General features: G+C 40.9%; 1 protein-coding gene across 2 annotated transcripts in view; it reads right to left on the bottom strand.

Annotated features, from left to right (window-relative positions):
* Positions 1-18,861, bottom strand: part of TMCO4 (transmembrane and coiled-coil domains 4) — a 115,182-nt gene that overhangs the window by 16,186 nt on the left and 80,135 nt on the right. For both annotated transcript variants that reach the window (XM_074218252.1, XM_074218253.1), the window contains exons 12-13: positions 7,340-7,457; positions 1,236-1,353 (exon numbers count right to left, since the gene is read on the bottom strand). In XM_074218252.1, the coding sequence (XP_074074353.1) occupies positions 1,236-1,353; positions 7,340-7,457 (236 nt within the window). The remainder of the gene's footprint in view (positions 1-1,235; positions 1,354-7,339; positions 7,458-18,861) is intronic.

Below are 18,861 nucleotides of genomic sequence, written 5' to 3'. Positions count from 1 at the left end.
GAGGGTCCTTAGAATCCAAAATATCATAGTTGGAGGGTCCTTAGAACCCAGGATAAAAAATCTTATAATTTTAGAGGTGTCAAAAGAATCTTCTTAAAGCTTCTGATATAGTCATTGCTCTTGCTCAGGTGGTTTGTATGGCCTTTAATATAAAACCCAAACTTCTCATCATGTTCCAAGGCCTCTTCCAATGAGTCTAACCATTAAGTTGCCAATCAGTTGGTGTCTCTTATACAACAATCAACATGGTGGCCTGAATTTGGAGAGGCTTTTCTGACTGAGTACTGGTGCCAAAACAAATAAACAAAATTTTAAAAAAAGGAAAGGAAAGGAAAGGAAAGGAAAGGAAAGAAAGAAAGAAAGAAAGAAAGAAAGAAAGAAAGAAAGAAAGAAGGATAGAAAAGAGAATGAAAGAAAAATTAAGAACTGGATATAGGAGAACAGAAGGAAATTCAGATGGACCCTAAAAAGCATGGGAATTTTATTATTACTTTATCATTGGATATATACTTAAAAGCTAAAAGAAAGTCAATGTCTCATATACAACCATCTTTCTATTCTTCGTACATTGAAATGTTTGTTTGTTAAATTAATAAGAACATTTAAAAAAATACTTTCCTTATACTGGCAAATTCTTTCTTGTATTTGACACTGTTTCTTCCTCTATCACAGAGGCATCCCATGGATTGCATTCCCTCTGCCATTATGCCTTTCTGTTTTCCTTGTCTTCTTTCAATGCTTAGCTAGCTGTGCTTCCTACAGGAAGCCTTCCCTGATTTCCACCCCCCCCCCCCCCAAGGTGTTCTTTTCCTTCTCAATCTTTTTTTCCCTTTGTCATTTACTTATCATGTAGTTCAGCAGGAAGGTAAACTCCTTGAGGGCAGGGACAACTTCCTTTGTGTTTTGATATCCTTGAGGCCTCATTCTAGGCTAGAAAACATAATCTCTCTCAAAAGTGGGCAAATTTGAATGAGAGAAGGGGCAGGGCTGCACAACTGGGCAGCCCTTGGATGGGCCTGGTGGTCAGTCCAAACCTGGCAGTCAGTCCAAACCTGGCAAGCCCTTTTCTCCCTTTCTAGATCTCCTTTGGCTCTGCAGGGAAAGGTCAGACCTGGCATATATACCTCCGGTTTCAGGCAAAGTCTTCAGGTCACACCAGCCCAAACAGCCCAAGGCCTGGAAAGCTGCCTCCCAAACCCTCCTGCTGAAGCAGGAAAGGACAAACCCATCCTTACCAAGGATGACAGATCCACATTCACCATCTTCCTGTCATCCAGGGTGACAGGCTGGAGCCCAGCCACTTTCAGCTGTACAGAAGATGTCCGGTAGACGAAGCTCAGTAGCCAGTCTCCTCTGGGAGGGGAACAAGGGAAAGTCAAGTCACACCCTGCTGGGGGCCCCCCCATCAAGTCAAGTCAATTTAATTCAGTAATTTTTATTTTTTTTGTGAAAATACATTTTTATTGCTATTTCTTATTCTTCCCTACTTTTTGTTTCCAAATGTTTTCTTCCCTTGACTGGAGAGTCATTCTTTATAACAAAGAGTTAAAAAAAGGAAAGGAAAAAATAGTTCCATTAAACTAAACAATATATCAATATATCAAAAAGGTCTGACCTTAATAATGGTATACTCAGTCCATCCTGGCTCTGACATAGTTTGTCCTTTGTTGGGACACAGTCAGTCTTTAATGCTTAATATTGACTGAAGAAGTGGCCCTTGAGCCAGTCATAGGGAGATCTATACATACGTAGATCTCTAAAAGAGCAATTCATAGAAGAGCTTTGGGGGCATCCTTATATGCTCAGAGGATGACTTGAAAAGAGGTATGAAGGAGGGAAATGGGCAACTGCTAGGGGCCTACTCTGACTAAAAAGTAGTATAGGGGAAGGAAAGTAGAGTGAAAGAAGTCATAAAAGGTAAATAGAAACCAGAGGCTAGAGGGCCTTCAAAGTCAGGCAAAGGAGATGGTGCTTCACCCTGACTGTCAAGACTGTCAATAGGGAAACACTGGAGGAGTCTGAGCAGGGGAATGACCTCATCAGACCAAAGTGTTAGGAAGAGAGCCTTAAGAAGGAAGGACCGAAGGGAGAGGTGAGGAAGAGATTGAAAGCAGGGAGACTGGTTAGGAGGCTGTTACTACAGTCAACAGAGTAGTCACAAGAGCAAAAGAAGAGAGGATAATGTTAGACAATGTTTAGAAGTGTTGACAGCCCATAGTCAAGGACCTCCTAACCTGGCGTGACTGTTGAAATTCGAGAAGCAGTTTGTTAAAGCTGGGAGGGAGGGGCAGCTAGGTGGTGCAGGGATAGAGCATTGGCCCTGAAGCTGAGATAAGCAGAGCCAGCAGCAGGTTACATCATCATGTGATGAAGGTCTGCACCAGGGTGGTGGCAGTGTCACAGGAGAGAAGGGGCATACTGGAGAGACCATGGCAAAGTGAATTTGACAAGTCTTGGCAAAAGATTTCATACAGGGCTAAGAGGTGCATAAAAATGACTCCAAATTAGCTCACCTGAGGGGCTAAAAGGATGGTGATAGTGATGGAGTTGCTCTCTACTGTAATAAGGAAGGGAGGAGGGAAGAAACTTAGGATAGATTGAGTTTAAGATGTCCATTGGATATCCAGTTTGAGAGGTCTGAAAGGTAGCTGGAGAAGCAAGATTGTAGGTTAGTAAAGACTGGGACAGGAAAGGGAGATTTGAGAATCATTAGCATTAAGCTGATAATCAGCTCTATTGAGCTGATGAGATCACCAAGTAAAGCTGTATAGAAGAAGGGCAGAGGTCCAGGACAGAGACCTCAGGGCCATCCATAGTTAAATGGTGGGTTCTGAATGAGGATCCAGAAAATGAGACAGAGGCAATGGACCTGAGAACATAGAATCTGAGAGAAACCAGACCGTTTAAAACACAGACTGTTGGAACTCAAAGGTAGTTCAGAGAATTGAACATTAGTGTTAGAAGGAACTTTAAATGAAATAATCTGTTCCACAACACTTCAGGGTTTCCTAGAATTCATATTCTATGAAGTAATATTCCACTTTGTTCAGGGAAATGCTCATTTTTGGTGAGGATGTTAAGTTTAGAATTTAAAAATTGGAATTAAATGAATAATATATTCCAACTTTTATTTTACAAATGAGGAAGGTAAAGTACTTTGATGTAAAAATTGAAAATCACAAAGAAAGTTGGAGGTAGAGGTCAGCAACACAAAATCCCTTATTTCACATAAAAGGAAACTTAAGGTCCAAAGAGGCAGCAGGATTTAATAATGGTCTCATAGAGAGAAAAGGATGGTAGAGACAATTCTTGGTGAGTACCATCCTGACCCAGTGAACTCTAAGTTTTAAGGGAAAAAATTATTAAAGTACCCTGATCCCTCTCTTTTTTTCTCCTTCCTTTTCTCCTGCCTGTCTGTTTCTTCTCTTTTCTCTGTTTTTTTCTTTCCCCTCCCTCCTTCCTTCCCCCCGTCTGTTTCTCCTCCTCCTCCCCCCCCTCTGCCCTTTGTGTCTCTTTCCTTTTCCTCTCTCTACTCTCTCTCTCCCCCCTTCCTCCTTCCCCCCAGTCTCTCTGCTCCTGCTATGTATTTTTTTAGCACATTCAGTCTATGAAGCTCACAGAAGACTGATGTTATCCAATTCAGCATCTTCAAGGTGCTGAATGGAAGCACAATTACTTTGTCACGCGTCAGTACACCTCAGACTCCCAAATCAATTCAATTACTTGCAGAAATGGCTAATCGGGGTTTTGGGGGTCGGGGGGACAGAAAGCAAGGCAGCTTTGGCCCCCTGGAAATTGATCAAAAGAAAAAGCATGTAATCGTTCCTTTTTCTTTCCTCTATTATATATAATCCACAAAGGCTGGCTCACTGGTGTTCATTCAAATGACTTGAAAGTAAAATTGAATTTCCATCACAGCGAGCTTCCAAGGAGTCTCTAGTCCCAGGGGCTACACAGCGGGATAAGAGATTGGCATTATCTCTACCCTCTCATCCAACCCTGGGGAGAGTCTGGTCATGTGGTATCTGAGTCTTAGAGTTCTGTGAGTGGAAGGGAACTAGAACATGGAAAAGCATTAGAATAAGAGGCAACTTTGTGATATAGAACATCAAAGAGATGTTAAAGTTAAAGTTCAGAACCAGAGATGAAAGAGAGTGTCAGAGTTGTTGAAGGACCCTTAGAACCCAGGATGTCCGAGCTGGGAGGGTCCTCAGAACCCAGGATGTGAGAGCTGGGAGGGCCCTTAGAACACAGGATGTCAGAGCTGGGAGGCTCCTCAGAACCCAGAATGTCAGAGATGGGAGGGTCCTCAGAACCTGGAATGTCAGAGATGGGGAGGGTCCTCAGAATCCAGGATGTCAGAGCTGGGAGGGTCCTTAGAACACAGAATGTCTGAGGTAGGAGGGCCCTTGCAACACAGGATGTTGGAGTTGGAAGGGCTCTTAGAACACAGGATGTCAGAGCTGGGAGGTAACAAGAGGGATGGAGCGTTTGACTGAACCCATCCTCCATCAGACAATGTGGAGATAACAATGGAACCTACCACAGAGGGCTGGTGTGAGGTACAATTCTAGTACATGTGTAAAACCCTTTGCAAAGTTGCCAGCTCTAACATTCTGTGTTTTCAGGGTTCTTCAGCAATTATAATTTGAGCCATTTTTGTGACCTCAAGGTTAAACAAAGGACTTTGTGGCCTATATTTCCATTTCTTAGATAGGTTAAGTAATGGTTAAAAAATTTTTTTTGGGTTATAAACAGGGTGATTGGAGACCCCGAATTCTTATAAAAGATATGAAATCCACCTTCTCTCAAACCCTGATTTTTACAAAATAGATGTTTTTAATAAAGCTGGGCTTTCATTTGGAGTTTAAGATTTTAATTACTAATTTTTATTTTGTTTCATTTTTCTTTTAGAGTTTGTGAAATGTAAAAAACAAAGAAAAGGTGACTCAGCTTCATTACATGTGCCATAATGTACTGCAAGAGAGTGTTATTTTATTGTACAAGCCCTGCTGGAACGGGGAGAGAAATTTTCATTCATTCCCTTCCCTTAGGACTTTTCCAGGTCCCCTGCTGCCTCCCTCTGCTAGTGGACGTCCCTGTGCTGTGGGCTCATTAGATTCATTTGCATATATCCAGGACAGCATCACTCCCCGCCCCCCCCCCCCCCCCCCCCCCCCAGCAAGTGATTTGCTCAGGTCACACAGCTAGTAAATGTCTGAGGCTGGATTTGAATTTAGGTCCTCCTGATTCTAAGTTTAGAGCTCTAACCACCATATCACCTAGCAGTCCCAATAGAGTCACTCTTTTTTTGGGGGGGGAGGTTTGGTTTCTGGCGAGGCAAATGGGGTTAAGTGGCTTGCCCAAGGCCACACAGCTACGGAATTAAGTGTCTGAGGCTGGATCTGAACTCAGGTCCTTCTGACTCCAGGTCTAGAGCTCTAACTACCATATCACCTAGCGGTCCCAATAGAGTCACTCTTCAATCCAGTTTCTCCCTTTTCATAGTCAGGTGCATTGACTACCACTCTCAGTTCTTAATAGGGCAGGGACTCAGAATCCTAGAATACAACAGCCTTCAGTGGACATCTAGCTAGCCCAGAGCTAGATAAGAATCCCCTCTATAACCAGAGAAGAAATCATCTTATCTGGCTTTTGCTCAAAGACCCTCAGGCAGGGCCTTCTGCTGCTCAAGGCAGACCATTCCCCTTTGAGGTCCCTTTTGGGTGCTTAATTAATGTTTATTGATTGAATGAGAGGAATTTTTACCTGGTTTCTGGTGTAATGTCCCTTTTTGATTCTTCCTCTCCACCCCCCTCTCACCCCTCTCCATTTCTCCTTGTTCTGTCCTCTAGGGCTAGAGTAGCTAGGTGGCACGGTGGATAGACCACTGGTCTAGGAATCAGGAGGACAGGAGTTTGAATCCAGCCTCAGACATTTGACTCTTACTAGCTGTGTGACCTTGGGCAAGTCACTTGGCCCTGATTGTATCACATCTAGGACCATTTCCAGTTATCCTGATGGCTCCAGAGAAGAAAATGAGACTGGTGACTTAGCCCAGCACCCCCTCACTCAAATCCATTTCATGTGCTTGGCATGGTATCACTTCCCTGATGATATGAAGGACAAATAACATCCTCCTCCTCCTTGTCCTCGTCCTCGTCCTCTAGGGCCCAAAACAAGGCTAATTCCTCCTCATATACTTGAAGACTGCTATATTGTCCTCCCCCCCACGATCACCCCCCAGAAGGCCTATTTTCCTGAAATGCATCCCTAGTCGCTTCCTACAGCCCTCCTATATAACAGATTCAAGACCTTTCAGCATACTATGAGTCTACCTCGTCTCCAGATCAGCAGTTATTGAAATGTGATCTAGGGACTCCAGAAGACCCAAAGACTCTACCAGGGGGTCCTTAAACTCAAAAGTATTTTCATAAAACTACTGAAATTAATTTCTGAAATGGTGAATATCAAGTGGTATAATCCACCTAAAAGTTGTTTGGGGAGATCCTTAATAATTTTTAAGTATAACAGGGTCCTGAGCTCCCAAAGTTTGAGAACTGTTGCTCTAACTTATCACTGTCCATCCTAAAATGTGGTCCCCAGAACAAAACACAATACTCTATGTGTCCTGACAGGGCAGAAAGCAGATGGGCTATTTCTTCCTTACTTCTAGAAGTTAGGCCTCTCTAAAAGTTACCCCAGAGTCCATGAACATTTCTGGTTCCTGTAGGATTTTGCTGATAACAATAAGCTTGCAGTCCATTCAACCAACCTAAGATTTTCTGCCCCATGAGACTTCAATGAACTGTCAGGTCAGGTGATGATGATGTTTGTCCTTCATTTTCTCTCTCTCTTTTTTTTTGGCAAGGCAATGGGGCTAGGTGACTTGCCCAAGGTTGCACAGCTAGGCAATTACTAAGTGTCTGAGGTCTTATTTGAACTCAGGTCTCTTGACTCCAGGGCTGGTGCTCCATCCACTGTGCCACCTTGCTTCCCCCTGTTTGTCCTTCATTCTCAAAGAAGACCACCTCATCAGGAGGAAATACCATGATGAGTATGCTAACTGGATTTGAATGAGGGGCTGCTGGGTTAAGTTACCAGTCTCACTTTCTCCTCTGAAGACTTCATTGGGTCCAGTGGCCAGATATGAATCAGGATGACTGGAGATGGCCTGGATGTGAGGCAATCAGGATTAAATGATTTAACCAAGACCACACAGCTAGTAAGGGACAAATGTCTGAGATCAAATTTGAACTCAGGTCCTCCTGACCAGGCCTGTTGCTCCACCCATTGAGCCACCAGGTGGTGCAATATTCACAGAAGCTTTTAGACATACCTGGCGTAGCCATTGATGATCCTTCCAGACACTACCTTCTTGAGAGGCTTCCAGTATTTGGCTTCCCCTTCCACGGGTGCTCCGAGAAGGACAATATCCTCGATGATTCCTTGGCAATCTGAGGGCAGGAAACATTATGTCAGTTGGATGTCTCCACTCACTTTGTTTTATTGATAAAGCCTAGAGAAGGGAAATTAATCTTGGCCAGGAGAATGAGTAGCAGAGTTAGAATGCAAAACAAGGTCTGGGTCTTACAAAGAGCCAGCACTGTCCTGGATGTTTCTTCTTTTTTTTTGAGGAAACTGAGGCAAATAGTTAAGTGACTTGCCCAGAGTCATACAGCAATAAGTGTTTGAGGCTAGATTTGAACTTAAGTCCTCCTGACCCCAGGGCTCTATCCACTAAAGGGACTCCTAGCTACTTCTTGTCCTGGCTGTTTCTTGAACAACACACTCCATTTCTTGGCTCTGAATATTTTCTCTGGTTGTCACCCATCCCTGGAGTACTCTTCTCCAGAGCTTAGCACAGAGAAGGTGTTCAATACACATTTAAGGACAGTCTGAATGGCCCAAGGTGCTTTCCAGGTCTAAATTCTATAATACTAGACTTTTTTTTCTTTAAAAAAATTAATTTTATTATTATTTTTAAAAATTTTATTATTTTTATTATTATTATTTTATTTTGAGTTCCAGAGTCTTTCCCTCCTTTCAACTCCCTCCCACATTCCCTGAGAAGGCAAGTAAAATGATATTTGATGTTAGAAACTTAAGGTGTACCTTTTAGGTACTAAGATTTCTTCTAAGGTTTCTTCCATTTCTAATAGTCCATATTCTTTCTTTTTCGTCTTCTTCTTCTTTTTTTTTAGGTTTTTGCAAGGCAATGGGGTTAAGTGGCTTGCCCAAGGCCACACAGCTAGGTCATTATTAAGTGTCTGAGGCCAAATTTGAACTCAGGTCCTCCTGACTCCAGGGCCTGTGCTCTATCCACTGTGCCACCTAGCCGCCCCCTAATAATCTATATTCTAAAGGTGTTTTTTATTTTTTAAAATATTATTAATAAAGTTTTTTGTTAAGTCTTAATAGTATTTTCTCCAATTACATGCAATGATAGTTTTCAGCAGTTTTATAATATTTTTATATTATATTTATATTTTTATTATTTTATTTATTTATATTTATTATATTATATATTTATATTGATTTATTTTATTTAGATTTTATATTTATTTATTTATTTTATTATTATTATATTATATTATATTTTTATACTAGTCATGTTACGAAAGACAAATCAGAACAAAAGGGAAAAAACCCCAAGAAAGACAAAAACAAAAAAAGTGAAAATAGTATGCTCCAATCTGCATTTAGCTTCCATCAAGTCTTTCTCTGGATATGCATGGCATTTTAGAATTAGTCTTTTAGAATTTTAGAATTGCCTTTGATCACTGTATTACTGAGAAGAGCTAAGTCTATCATAGTGCATCATCACACAGTGTTACTTTTATGTAAAATGTTCTCCTGGTTCTGTTCACTTTACTCAACATCAGTTCATGAAAGTCTTTCTAGATTTTTTTTTGCACTTCTGCTCATTTCTTGGAGAACAATTATTCTAAGGTGTTTTATTTTTAAAGTAACTCTGATATTTTATGTCCTAAGATTTCTTCCAACTCTAATATTCTATATTCTAAAGATTTTTTTAAAAAAGAGCTATATTTTGTGTCCTAAGGTTCTATTTTCTAATGTTTCTTCCTAGTTCTATAATCTAAATTCTAAGTTTTTTAAAACAACTATGATATTTAAGGTTCTAAGGTTCTATGTTCTAAAGTTTCTCCCAGCTCTAATATTCTATATTCTAAGGTTTTTAAAAACAGCTATGATATTTTAAGTTCTAAGGTTTCTTCCAACTCTAATAGTCTATATTCTAAGGGTTTTTTTAAAAGCAGCTATGATATTTTATGTTCTAAGGTTTTATGTTCTAAAGTCCTCTATCTCCATTAGACTGTGAACTTTTTTTGTGAGCAGGGACTCTCTTCTACCCTTTGTATCCTCAGTGCGTACTTAACCAAGAATTTGCCCCATGGTTGGTTGGTTGTTGATCTTCATTCTGGAATAGAACCAAAATGACCTCATTATGTTGGGGTCAAGGGGCAGAGTGTCCCACTATGGCTGATCAGACCAATGGGAGCTTGGCAGCTCCCATAGGTTGGGCTGATTGTAAAAGTTCAATAAATGCTCATTGGTTGACTGCCTGATTGACCACTGAACCACATTGTCCCTCCAATGATATAAACAAAAGCCACAGTAAGTGCAGTGATTTTTACTGGTTAGGGTCCAGGTAAATGTACTTTAAAATAATTTTAAATAATGACATTATAGTTGGCTTCCTTTGTAATGTTATGCATTTTATTTTATGCACTTAAAAAAAATTCTGAGAAAAGTCTCATGTGCTGTCAAATACCTAAAAGTTGAGTTCTTGCAAAAAGTCAGGGGAAGGAACAAGCATTTATTAGGAACCTACTGTTTGCTAAGCACTATATTCTTTCCCTTGACCCTCATGACAACCCTGCAGGCACAGTGCTGTTATTATTCCCAACTGACAGATGAGAAAACTGAGGCAAACAGAAGTTAAGGGTTACAGCGCTAATTAATGTCTGAGGTCTGATCTTGACTCCAGGGTCAGTGCTCCACCTACTGCACTGCAGTGACAAAGACAATGGAGAAAAAGATTCACAGACTCTTAGAGCTGGAAGAGGTTTTCTTCCAGGGGTCCTAAAAGCCATCTAAGCTCTGAATTGGAGTCCTCTCCACATTCCAAAAATAGCTAAAGATAAGAGTTTTTATTAAGGTTGTAGAATACTCATCATCTCATTTAATCATCCCAACAACTCTGAAAGGTGGATACAATTATTATCCCCATTTTATGGATAAAGAAACTGAGATAGACAGAGGTTTAGTGCCTTGCCCAGGTCACACAGCTTATAAATTGTATCTGAGGGAAGGGCTTCAGGACTCTCCCTTCTACATCTTTCTGTCTGCCAGTGGACAGATGGCCACCCAGCATTTGCTTAAATCTCTAGTGAGAAGGACATCCCCTGGGCTCCCTCCTCTCAAGGTAGCACATCACTGTTTTGGGGAATTCTTCCTCTATGGAACCTTTTTGCTCTTTGAAGCCAATAAGTCTTAAACATTTTGCCATGTGTAAGCTCTTCAAATTCTTGAAGAGTGTTATTCTAATAACTCCATCCTTAATACCCACAATTCCTTCAATCACTTCTCATGCGGCATGATCTCTGGCTATCTCTCTGGGACCCCCAGCTTATCAACAGCCCCCTGGAAATGAACAAGAAGTGCTGAAGACCAAGGTGCTTCAGGGACACAGGGAAACCACCTGCCTGGCTAGAATGGTAACTGGGGGCAGCTCCAGAGGGATGAGGTCTCTGGAAAGCAACCACTCCTTCCTTTGCCCTGGTAAGCCCCAGAATCTGACATTTCCTCCCTTCACATTTCAATATTGCTTTGAAGCTTATGGAATGCTTACATCACAGCCACACTATCAGTACTCCTATTTTTATGCCCATTTCACAGATGGGGAAACTGAGATTACAAAGGAAGTCACTTGTCCAAGGTCATAGATCCAGTCAGTGCTTGGCTCTTAGCCCAGTGACTGAGCCTGGAGATGATATCCATCCAGATTATCCATCCAGATAATATACTTCCAAAGTCATTATTTTTTTTTAACCTAGATCTGACATGTGGTAGATCTGGGTTCAAATCCCCAGTTTGATGTTTATCACTCAAGCCACACACAAGGCACATCACCCCTCTAGGTCTCAAAACTCGGGGCTGGATTTTAAGTTCTCTTCCATCTCCAAGTCCTGTGACCTATGACTTTTTCATTTGGCAATTCTCTCTCGGTACAGTCTGAAGCAACTCTTCTTCCTTTTGCTTTGAATTCCAAGTGTTCAGGTTACTCTAATTCCCATCTAGAAATCTCTTTATAAATTCAATCCAAACCATTATTATTTATGATAGATAATAAAACAACCCACTTATTAAGGGGTGCCAATTCCACATAAAAATTCAGATACTGAAAATACAAACACAATATTCAAAGTCCATCCTTCCCTGTAGAACTTGCATTTTATGGGAGGGATAAAAACTGTCTCCAGATACATATGTGATAACTTGAAGAGAAGGGAGGCCAATATTTAGAGGCAACCAGAGAACCAGAGTTCACTTAATTAATACTTTCTGTATACAGAGCATGGAGGCAGCTGTATGGATAAATAAGAAAGGATCCCTGGCCTCAGGGAGCTCACAGGAGGGCAGGAAATCCCAGGGGAAGAGGAAAAGCTCAAGGGGAGCTCAGGGGACAGCTCCTTCTTCAGAAGGGATGAATGAATCATGGGGACTTGGAAGCATCACAGAACAGGGTCTGAATGGAAGATATTACACCCACTAGTCATCAAATCTGCAGGAACATTCTGGACCCTGGGTCATTTAATTCTGTGTGGGATTCCTTATGAAAGCCTCAGAGAGAGTGCAAGGAGATCAAAGAGATGGTTTAGAAGAGAAACAAGCTTTGTAAGGGACCATCTGACAGAGGCACCAGGACATAGGCTGAAGGCAATGATGGCTCCTGTTTTGTGGACTTTTCTAGCTAGGGCTTCAGGCAGAGGAAGAATAAATCACAGAGAATACAGAATGTTTCTTAGTAGAATGCAGCTTCTTCTAGGCTTATCCAGGAATCAACCTTGGACCAGAGAGTTCCCATGAAAACTGAAACACAGAAGCTTTCTTATTGCCCAGCCTGGGCAGAATCAAGGCTCAAGATGATTCAGGGTAGAGTCGAATTCTAAAGTTTATTCACAGAACTCTAAATATTAATCATCATAGCTAATATTCACATAGTGTTTTAAGGTTTAACAAGACCTTAGGACACAGAAGGTCAGAGCTGGGAAAGATCTTAGAACACAGAATGTCAGAGCTCCATAGCTCCTTAGAAGAAAGGATATCAGAATCAGAAGATTCTTTAAAATATCCAATGCCCGTTTTCCTCTATGACCTAGTTCAAGCACTGTCTTTTGAAGGCTTCCCTTTTTCCTTCAGTGGCTAGGGCATCCCTTCCAAAATTACCTTTTATTTGCTCTACCTGTTCTCTGTACACATTAAGCTAAGCGCGTGGTATCTTCTCTTTAACTCCTGTTAACTTGAGGGAAAGGATCATTTTGCTTTTTTCTCTACCTCGTCAAGAGGCTCAAGAAACCCTAGAACAGAGAATGTCAGAATATAAGAAACATAGAGTTGGAAGGCACCACATTGAAAGGAAATGAGCATGTATTAAGTGTCTACTGTATCCAAGACAATATAGAAAACACTTTACAACCCCATTTCATTTGATCCTGACAACCCCTCTGGGAGGTGGGTATTCTTAATATCTCCATTTTACAGTTGGGGAAACTGAAGTAGACAAAAGTTAAGTGACATGCCCAAGGTCATACAGCCAGGTTAGATTTGAACTAAGGTTTTTGTAACTCCAGGCCCTCTTCCTAAGAAAGGACCATAGGACCTTATTATGTATAATCCTTATTTTACAGATGAGGAAACTGAGGCTGAGGTAGTAGAAGAGACATTCCCAGAGACTGAGGTCAGATGGAACTCAAGTCTTCCTGATTTCTTTGTGGCAGCACTCTGAGCTGCTTCTTGCCATATGCTCTCTACTTGGATGGTGCTTTCCTCACCACTTCCCTTGGGTAATTTATCCTTGTGACAGCCCACCTACATCTCCTGCCAGCATCTCTACTGGCCTTTGGGTGACCCCTCCCCCAACTTCAATCCTTTGGAGAAGTGTTCTGTGACTTCCAGTCATTCAATAACTTCTTGAATGTCTTGAAAAGACTGGCTTTTATTTGTGAGAGAAGATTGGAGTCATTAAAAGCACTCTGTCATTTCTTAAAGGCAATCCTACTTCCATTTGTTCAATTCTGAGCACAATTCACTTTCTACACGATCAATTCTGATGGATGAGCACTATAGATTGTTCTCTCTGCTGCATGGCAAGACATGGTCTAGACAAGAGCAACCTCTCCACTTGTTTTTTTACCAACATATTTATATTATAAATATATTAATATTATATAGTAATATATGATGCATAATATATCTTTTTATATAATTAAATTATACAGAGATAAGGCACAACATATAAATATATAGAAATAGAGACTGTTCTTGTAATTTCATTGGCACAGAAGAATCCTGAGTGACAAAATGTCTTTTAGCATTATGGGCCAGTACTTTCTCTGTCACATATAGCTTTACCAACTGAGAAGCTGAGTAATCTGGTCAAAGATGCTCAGCCAGGGTGTGACAGAGATGGGATTTGAATTCAGGTCTTTCGGGCATTGAGGCCAACTTTCTACTATCATATCAGCTTGCTGAGATCAGGAAAAAAAAGAGGCAGTAAGGAAAAGTGAATGTAGATCAATCTTGAAGGAAGACCTGGATTTACTTCTTGCCCCTAATAAGTCCATAACTTGTATTACTGAGGAATTTCTTAGGAAAATAAAGTCACAGATCCAGGACCATGCCTCCCCCCAAATATAAATTTATATGAAGTGCTTATAAACTTCAATGTGCCATAGGGATGTGAGCTATTATTATTTGTCCTGTTCATCTTTCCTTCTTGAAGAGGACCAACAATATCATCAGGAAACAAAAGCTTAGAGCTAGGAAGGATCCCAGAAAACCAACACTTTAGATCACAGTCTAAGTAACTGAGGCTCTAAGACAGACAGTGAATTCTTAAGATCATAATTTACAACTGGCAGAAGCTTAAAAGTTCATTGAGGCCATAACCCCTTCCCATCTGGTTTTACAGATGAGGAAACTGAGGCCTCAGAGTTTAAATGACTTGCCCAGAGTCACACAGTCAGAAAATATCTAAGGAAGGATTTGAACCCAGGTCTTCCTGCTACAAATTTAGGGCTCTATCCACTAGTTGATGGTGCCTCTCAATAGGCTATCTTTTCAACATTTTTTCTAATTCTTAGAGGTAGTCGCTAAGTTATAGCTGGGATGTGATTCCTCCCCTGAAATTTCCTGATCCTGGAATGTCTGTTTTTGACAGCCAAGTCCCATTTGTAGCAGCACCATGAGTCAGGGGGACCATCTAGGGAGGAAATCTGAGAGGAGATGAATTTCCTCTTTAGGAGTTACTCAACAAGTCTAGTGGTTTCCAACACTGCTTCAGTGATGGTGCTTGGCTGACTGCCTCAGAGAAAGGATGAGCAGGATGAGGTACATTGTCTTTAAAAGAATGAATGTGTCCTTTGTCATAGTGCAGGGATTTTACTATCATATAAAATTCTCTCCCTCTGTCCACTTTGGAGTGTGTATGAAGATGGGGATAGCTACTGCCCAAAAAATGCATCACAGAATCATAAAAGCTTTTTTTTCTGCAGTGCCTTAAGGGAAGGAGACAGTACCATTATAATTATGCTCATTTTTATGGATGGAGAAACTGAGGTTCAAGGTTTGTATAACTGGGAAATTATGGGGCTTGGATTTGAAACAGGGATCCTGAGAGTGGCTAAAAGAACTGAAAAGAGAATCAAGGGCTTGGGAGAGGGGTTGTGGGGTTGTGATAGTGGTCATTAAATATATGAGGGGCTATCCCTGGGGAAAAAGAATTCATCTTATTAAGCTAGTCCCCGGGAGGGTAGAACTAGAGGTGATGGATGAGATACCAAAAGAAGCAAATTGAGGCTTGGCTTTAAGGAAAAAAACTTCCTACCAAATTTAGAGGTTAAGTTTCCTTCCAGTTTTAAATCTATGATCTCAGGAACTTACTCTCCATCTCAGAGCCTCAGTTTGCCTGTCTGTAAAATGTAGAGATTGTAGTCTAAAGTACTGGCTTATTTGGGTCCCTTCAGGTTTAAAACCCTGAGCCTAACCCAAATAGCTTATAGCTCTATGGAAGTTTACAAAGTATTTCATTTATGTTTTTGGAATGAGGGAGTCTGAACCTGTGACTGCATGAGTAAATTAAGACCAGAGTCTTCAAGCAAAGGTTGTGTAGGACCACCTGTAGAGGGGACTCTTGTTCAGGTATAGGTCAGATGAGGGGTTGCTATGGTTTCCCCATCCTCATGAGATTCTGAATTACTGTGACTCTTAGCCTACTATTCTTTTCATTCTTCAGTCATGTACAACTCATAACCCCATTTTGAATTTTCTTGGCAAATATACTGTAGAGTTTGCTATTCCTTCTCTAGTTCATTTTTCAAATGAGGAAACTGAGACAAACAGGGTAAAGTGATTGTCAAGAGTCACACAACTAGTAAATGAGTCTGGATTTGAAGATGAGTCTTCCTGGTTTCCCAGTACTCTTTACACTATGGCACTGCCCAGTACTCTGCACTATGGCACCACCTGGCTGCCCATCTATTCTTTCTACATCATCAGTAAAAGACCCCAAGGAAAAGTCTTTGCTAAAGAGAAGCATCTCATTATCAGTCCAGCTTCCCTTTATGTACTGTTTTTCATAATTAGAATGTATGCTCCTTGAGGACAGGGACCATCTTGCTTACTAGAATTTGTATCTAGCATTTTAATAGTGTCTGGCACATAAAAAGGGTTTATCTATGTAATCATGTATCACTACATATTATCTAGACATCTACCTATGTAGTTCTGTAATGATGTATCCTATTACATATCCACAGAATAGTGTATTTACCCATGTAATCATGCATTTACCTGTGTGACTAGACATCTATCACCATCTATGTGACTATGTGACTATGTATTAACATGTGTATCTATGCACCCATCTATATATCTATGTGATGATGTATCTACCATTTATGTAACTATGTATCTACCTACTATCTATGTGACTATGTATCTATGTATCCATCTATATAAGCATCTACCTGTATATCTATATGACCATCTCTCTCTCTCTCTCTCTCTCTATATATATATATATATATATATATATATGCATCTACCTATTTATCTATGAAACCATTATCTATGAATCTATTCATATCTATCTGTCTATTCATCCATCTTCTATCCATCTGACTTAATACCAATCTAGCAACAAGCACTTATTATCACATACTACGTGATAAAGAGACAAAAATAAAAAGGAAACAAACTCTACCTTCAAGGGGGTCTATATTCTACTTGGGGAGACAATATGAATATATGTGAAGGTAGCTAGATGATTCAGTGGATAGAGCACTGGGCCTGCAGTCTGGAAGACTTGAATTCAGATCCAGCCTCAGATACCTACTAGCTATGTGACCCTTGACTTTACCCTGTTTGGCTCAGTTTTCTTATCTGGAAAAAGAGTTAGAGAAGGAAATGGCAAACACTCCAGTATATTTGCCAAGAAAACCCCCAATTGGGGTCATGAAGAGTCGGATAAGACTGAAAAATGATTGTACAACAACAAAAATTATATAAAACAGATACAAGGCTATTTCAGAGAGATAGCAGCCGGGGAAGCAGGAATAGGGTCACAGAGAAGGTTGCGTCTGAATTGCGCTTTGAAGGAAACTAGTGGTTTTCTGAGGCAGAAGTGGGTAGGAAGGCAAGGGAGACATATTATAAAAAGACTCAGATGAAAGGTGAAATGTTGGATGTAAGAAACAGTATGAAGGCAGAAGGGTGTGTAAAGAGGAGCAATGAGGAGGGGGTTGGATTATTAAAAAAACAAAGGTATTCATATTTGATCCTAGAGGCAGTGGGGAACTGGTATGGAAAACTAGGTTGGTGCCAAATGCCAAATAGAGGAGTAAGAAAGAACAGCAGCATCTCATGCCCTAACTGATCTGTGTGGTATCAGAATGTTCATATTTAACACATTCTCAAAGTGAGGAATACTTGTTAATAGGTTTCCAGTTGCTTCTAAACTGACTCCTCTCCGTTCCAGGCTAGGAAGGCAGCATCACACAGAAGTCTGTCTATTTGTCAACAGAGAGTCTATTGGTTTGTAGAAAAACAGCGACACTTTGATAAGCTGAAAAGAAGGATTTTTCTCCTCTTGGCAGGAGGCAGAGTGTGCAGTGAGTGATAAGACTGGGAAACTAAAGAGGTAATTGCCTCTTGTCAGCAGACCCAGGCTACATACCTTGAAGGAAGGAATATAAAGTATCCAGCAAAGTTATAAATAATCCATTCTAGCTAGAGAGAAGGGGGGGAGAAGGGGGGGGAGGGAGAGGGAGACAGAGAGAGAGGAAGAGGAAGGGAGACAGAGAGAGGCAGACAGAGAGAGTGTGTATCATCTACCATTTTTCTCCCTTCAGGAATGAGGTTCACATTAGAAATAACAATTTAAATATAGAATTTTAGATTTGGAAGAATAGAACAATCAGTTTAAGAAATAGAATAGCTAATCTAGAAAATCCCTTAGCATATCAAATATCAGAATTGGAAAGGGCCTTACAACATAGAATGTCAGAGCTTGGAGAGCCCACAGACATAGATGCAAAGCTGGGGTGGCCCTTAGAAATCATCCAGCCCAACTTCTACATTTTAAATATGGGGAAACTGAGGCTCAAAGAGCCAAAGGACTTGTCCAAAGTCAAACAACTAGTAAGAAAACTGAAATGCAAAGTCAGATCATTTGATTTCAAGACCATTAATCTTCCCCACTGCAGATAAAACCCCTTCCTTGATCACTTTCTTTGTAGCTCCCAGAACCCTCTATCTCATTGTACTTATCCATGTACTTGTTAGGGCAGCTGACTGGTACAGTGGATGGAGTGCTAGCCTGGAGTCAGGAAGACTCATCTTGAGTTCAAATCCGACCTTAGACACTTCCTAGCTGTACGCCCCTGTGCAAATCACTTTACTTTGCATGCCTCAGTTTCCTCATCTATAAAATGAGCTAGATAGAGAAGGAAAGGTAAACTGCTCTAATATCTCTGCCAAGGAAACCCCAAATGGGATCTGACTTAAGTGAACAACAAATGTTGCCTCTCCCCCTGTATCCCCTCCCCAGCTAGAACAGTGAAGAAAAAAATCTTCACATGACAGTATTGAGTAGAGAGCTGACTTAATAAATACTGGCTGAATCCAAAGTACCATTTTAAAAGGTCAGATTCTCAATGAAAGCTGTTTTCACTTAACATTTTCATGGCTTGTGGGTATGAGCCAGGCCCAAGCCCAGCTGGCTCTCCCTGGAGATGCTACATCTCCATCAGCAATTGTGGGCTTGGGGCTGGAAGCTGAAACTTGCCCTGATGGTGGTGGGGGCCATGGCTGTGGTTCCCCTCTGCTGGGGGGAACACTTTGGTCACCAGGAAGTGCCTGAGGCCCGAGGGGCTGCGCTCACCTCATTGAACAGGATATTGGGGCTCATCAACTCATGATTACATTAGCTATAAGAATGAGGGCACTTATTCTTTCTTCTTGTGCCATTTATTTAATTTGATGGAAACAGATGCTAAGTGCAGAAGAGAAGTTCATTGTTGCTGTTCCTTTCTTTCTTCTCAACTGACTACTCAC

This window comes from Macrotis lagotis, chromosome 1, assembly GCF_037893015.1.
Source record: "Macrotis lagotis isolate mMagLag1 chromosome 1, bilby.v1.9.chrom.fasta, whole genome shotgun sequence".
NCBI classification, from domain to species: domain Eukaryota; kingdom Metazoa; phylum Chordata; class Mammalia; order Peramelemorphia; family Peramelidae; genus Macrotis; species Macrotis lagotis.
This window is presented reverse-complemented; position numbering and strand designations above follow the sequence as displayed.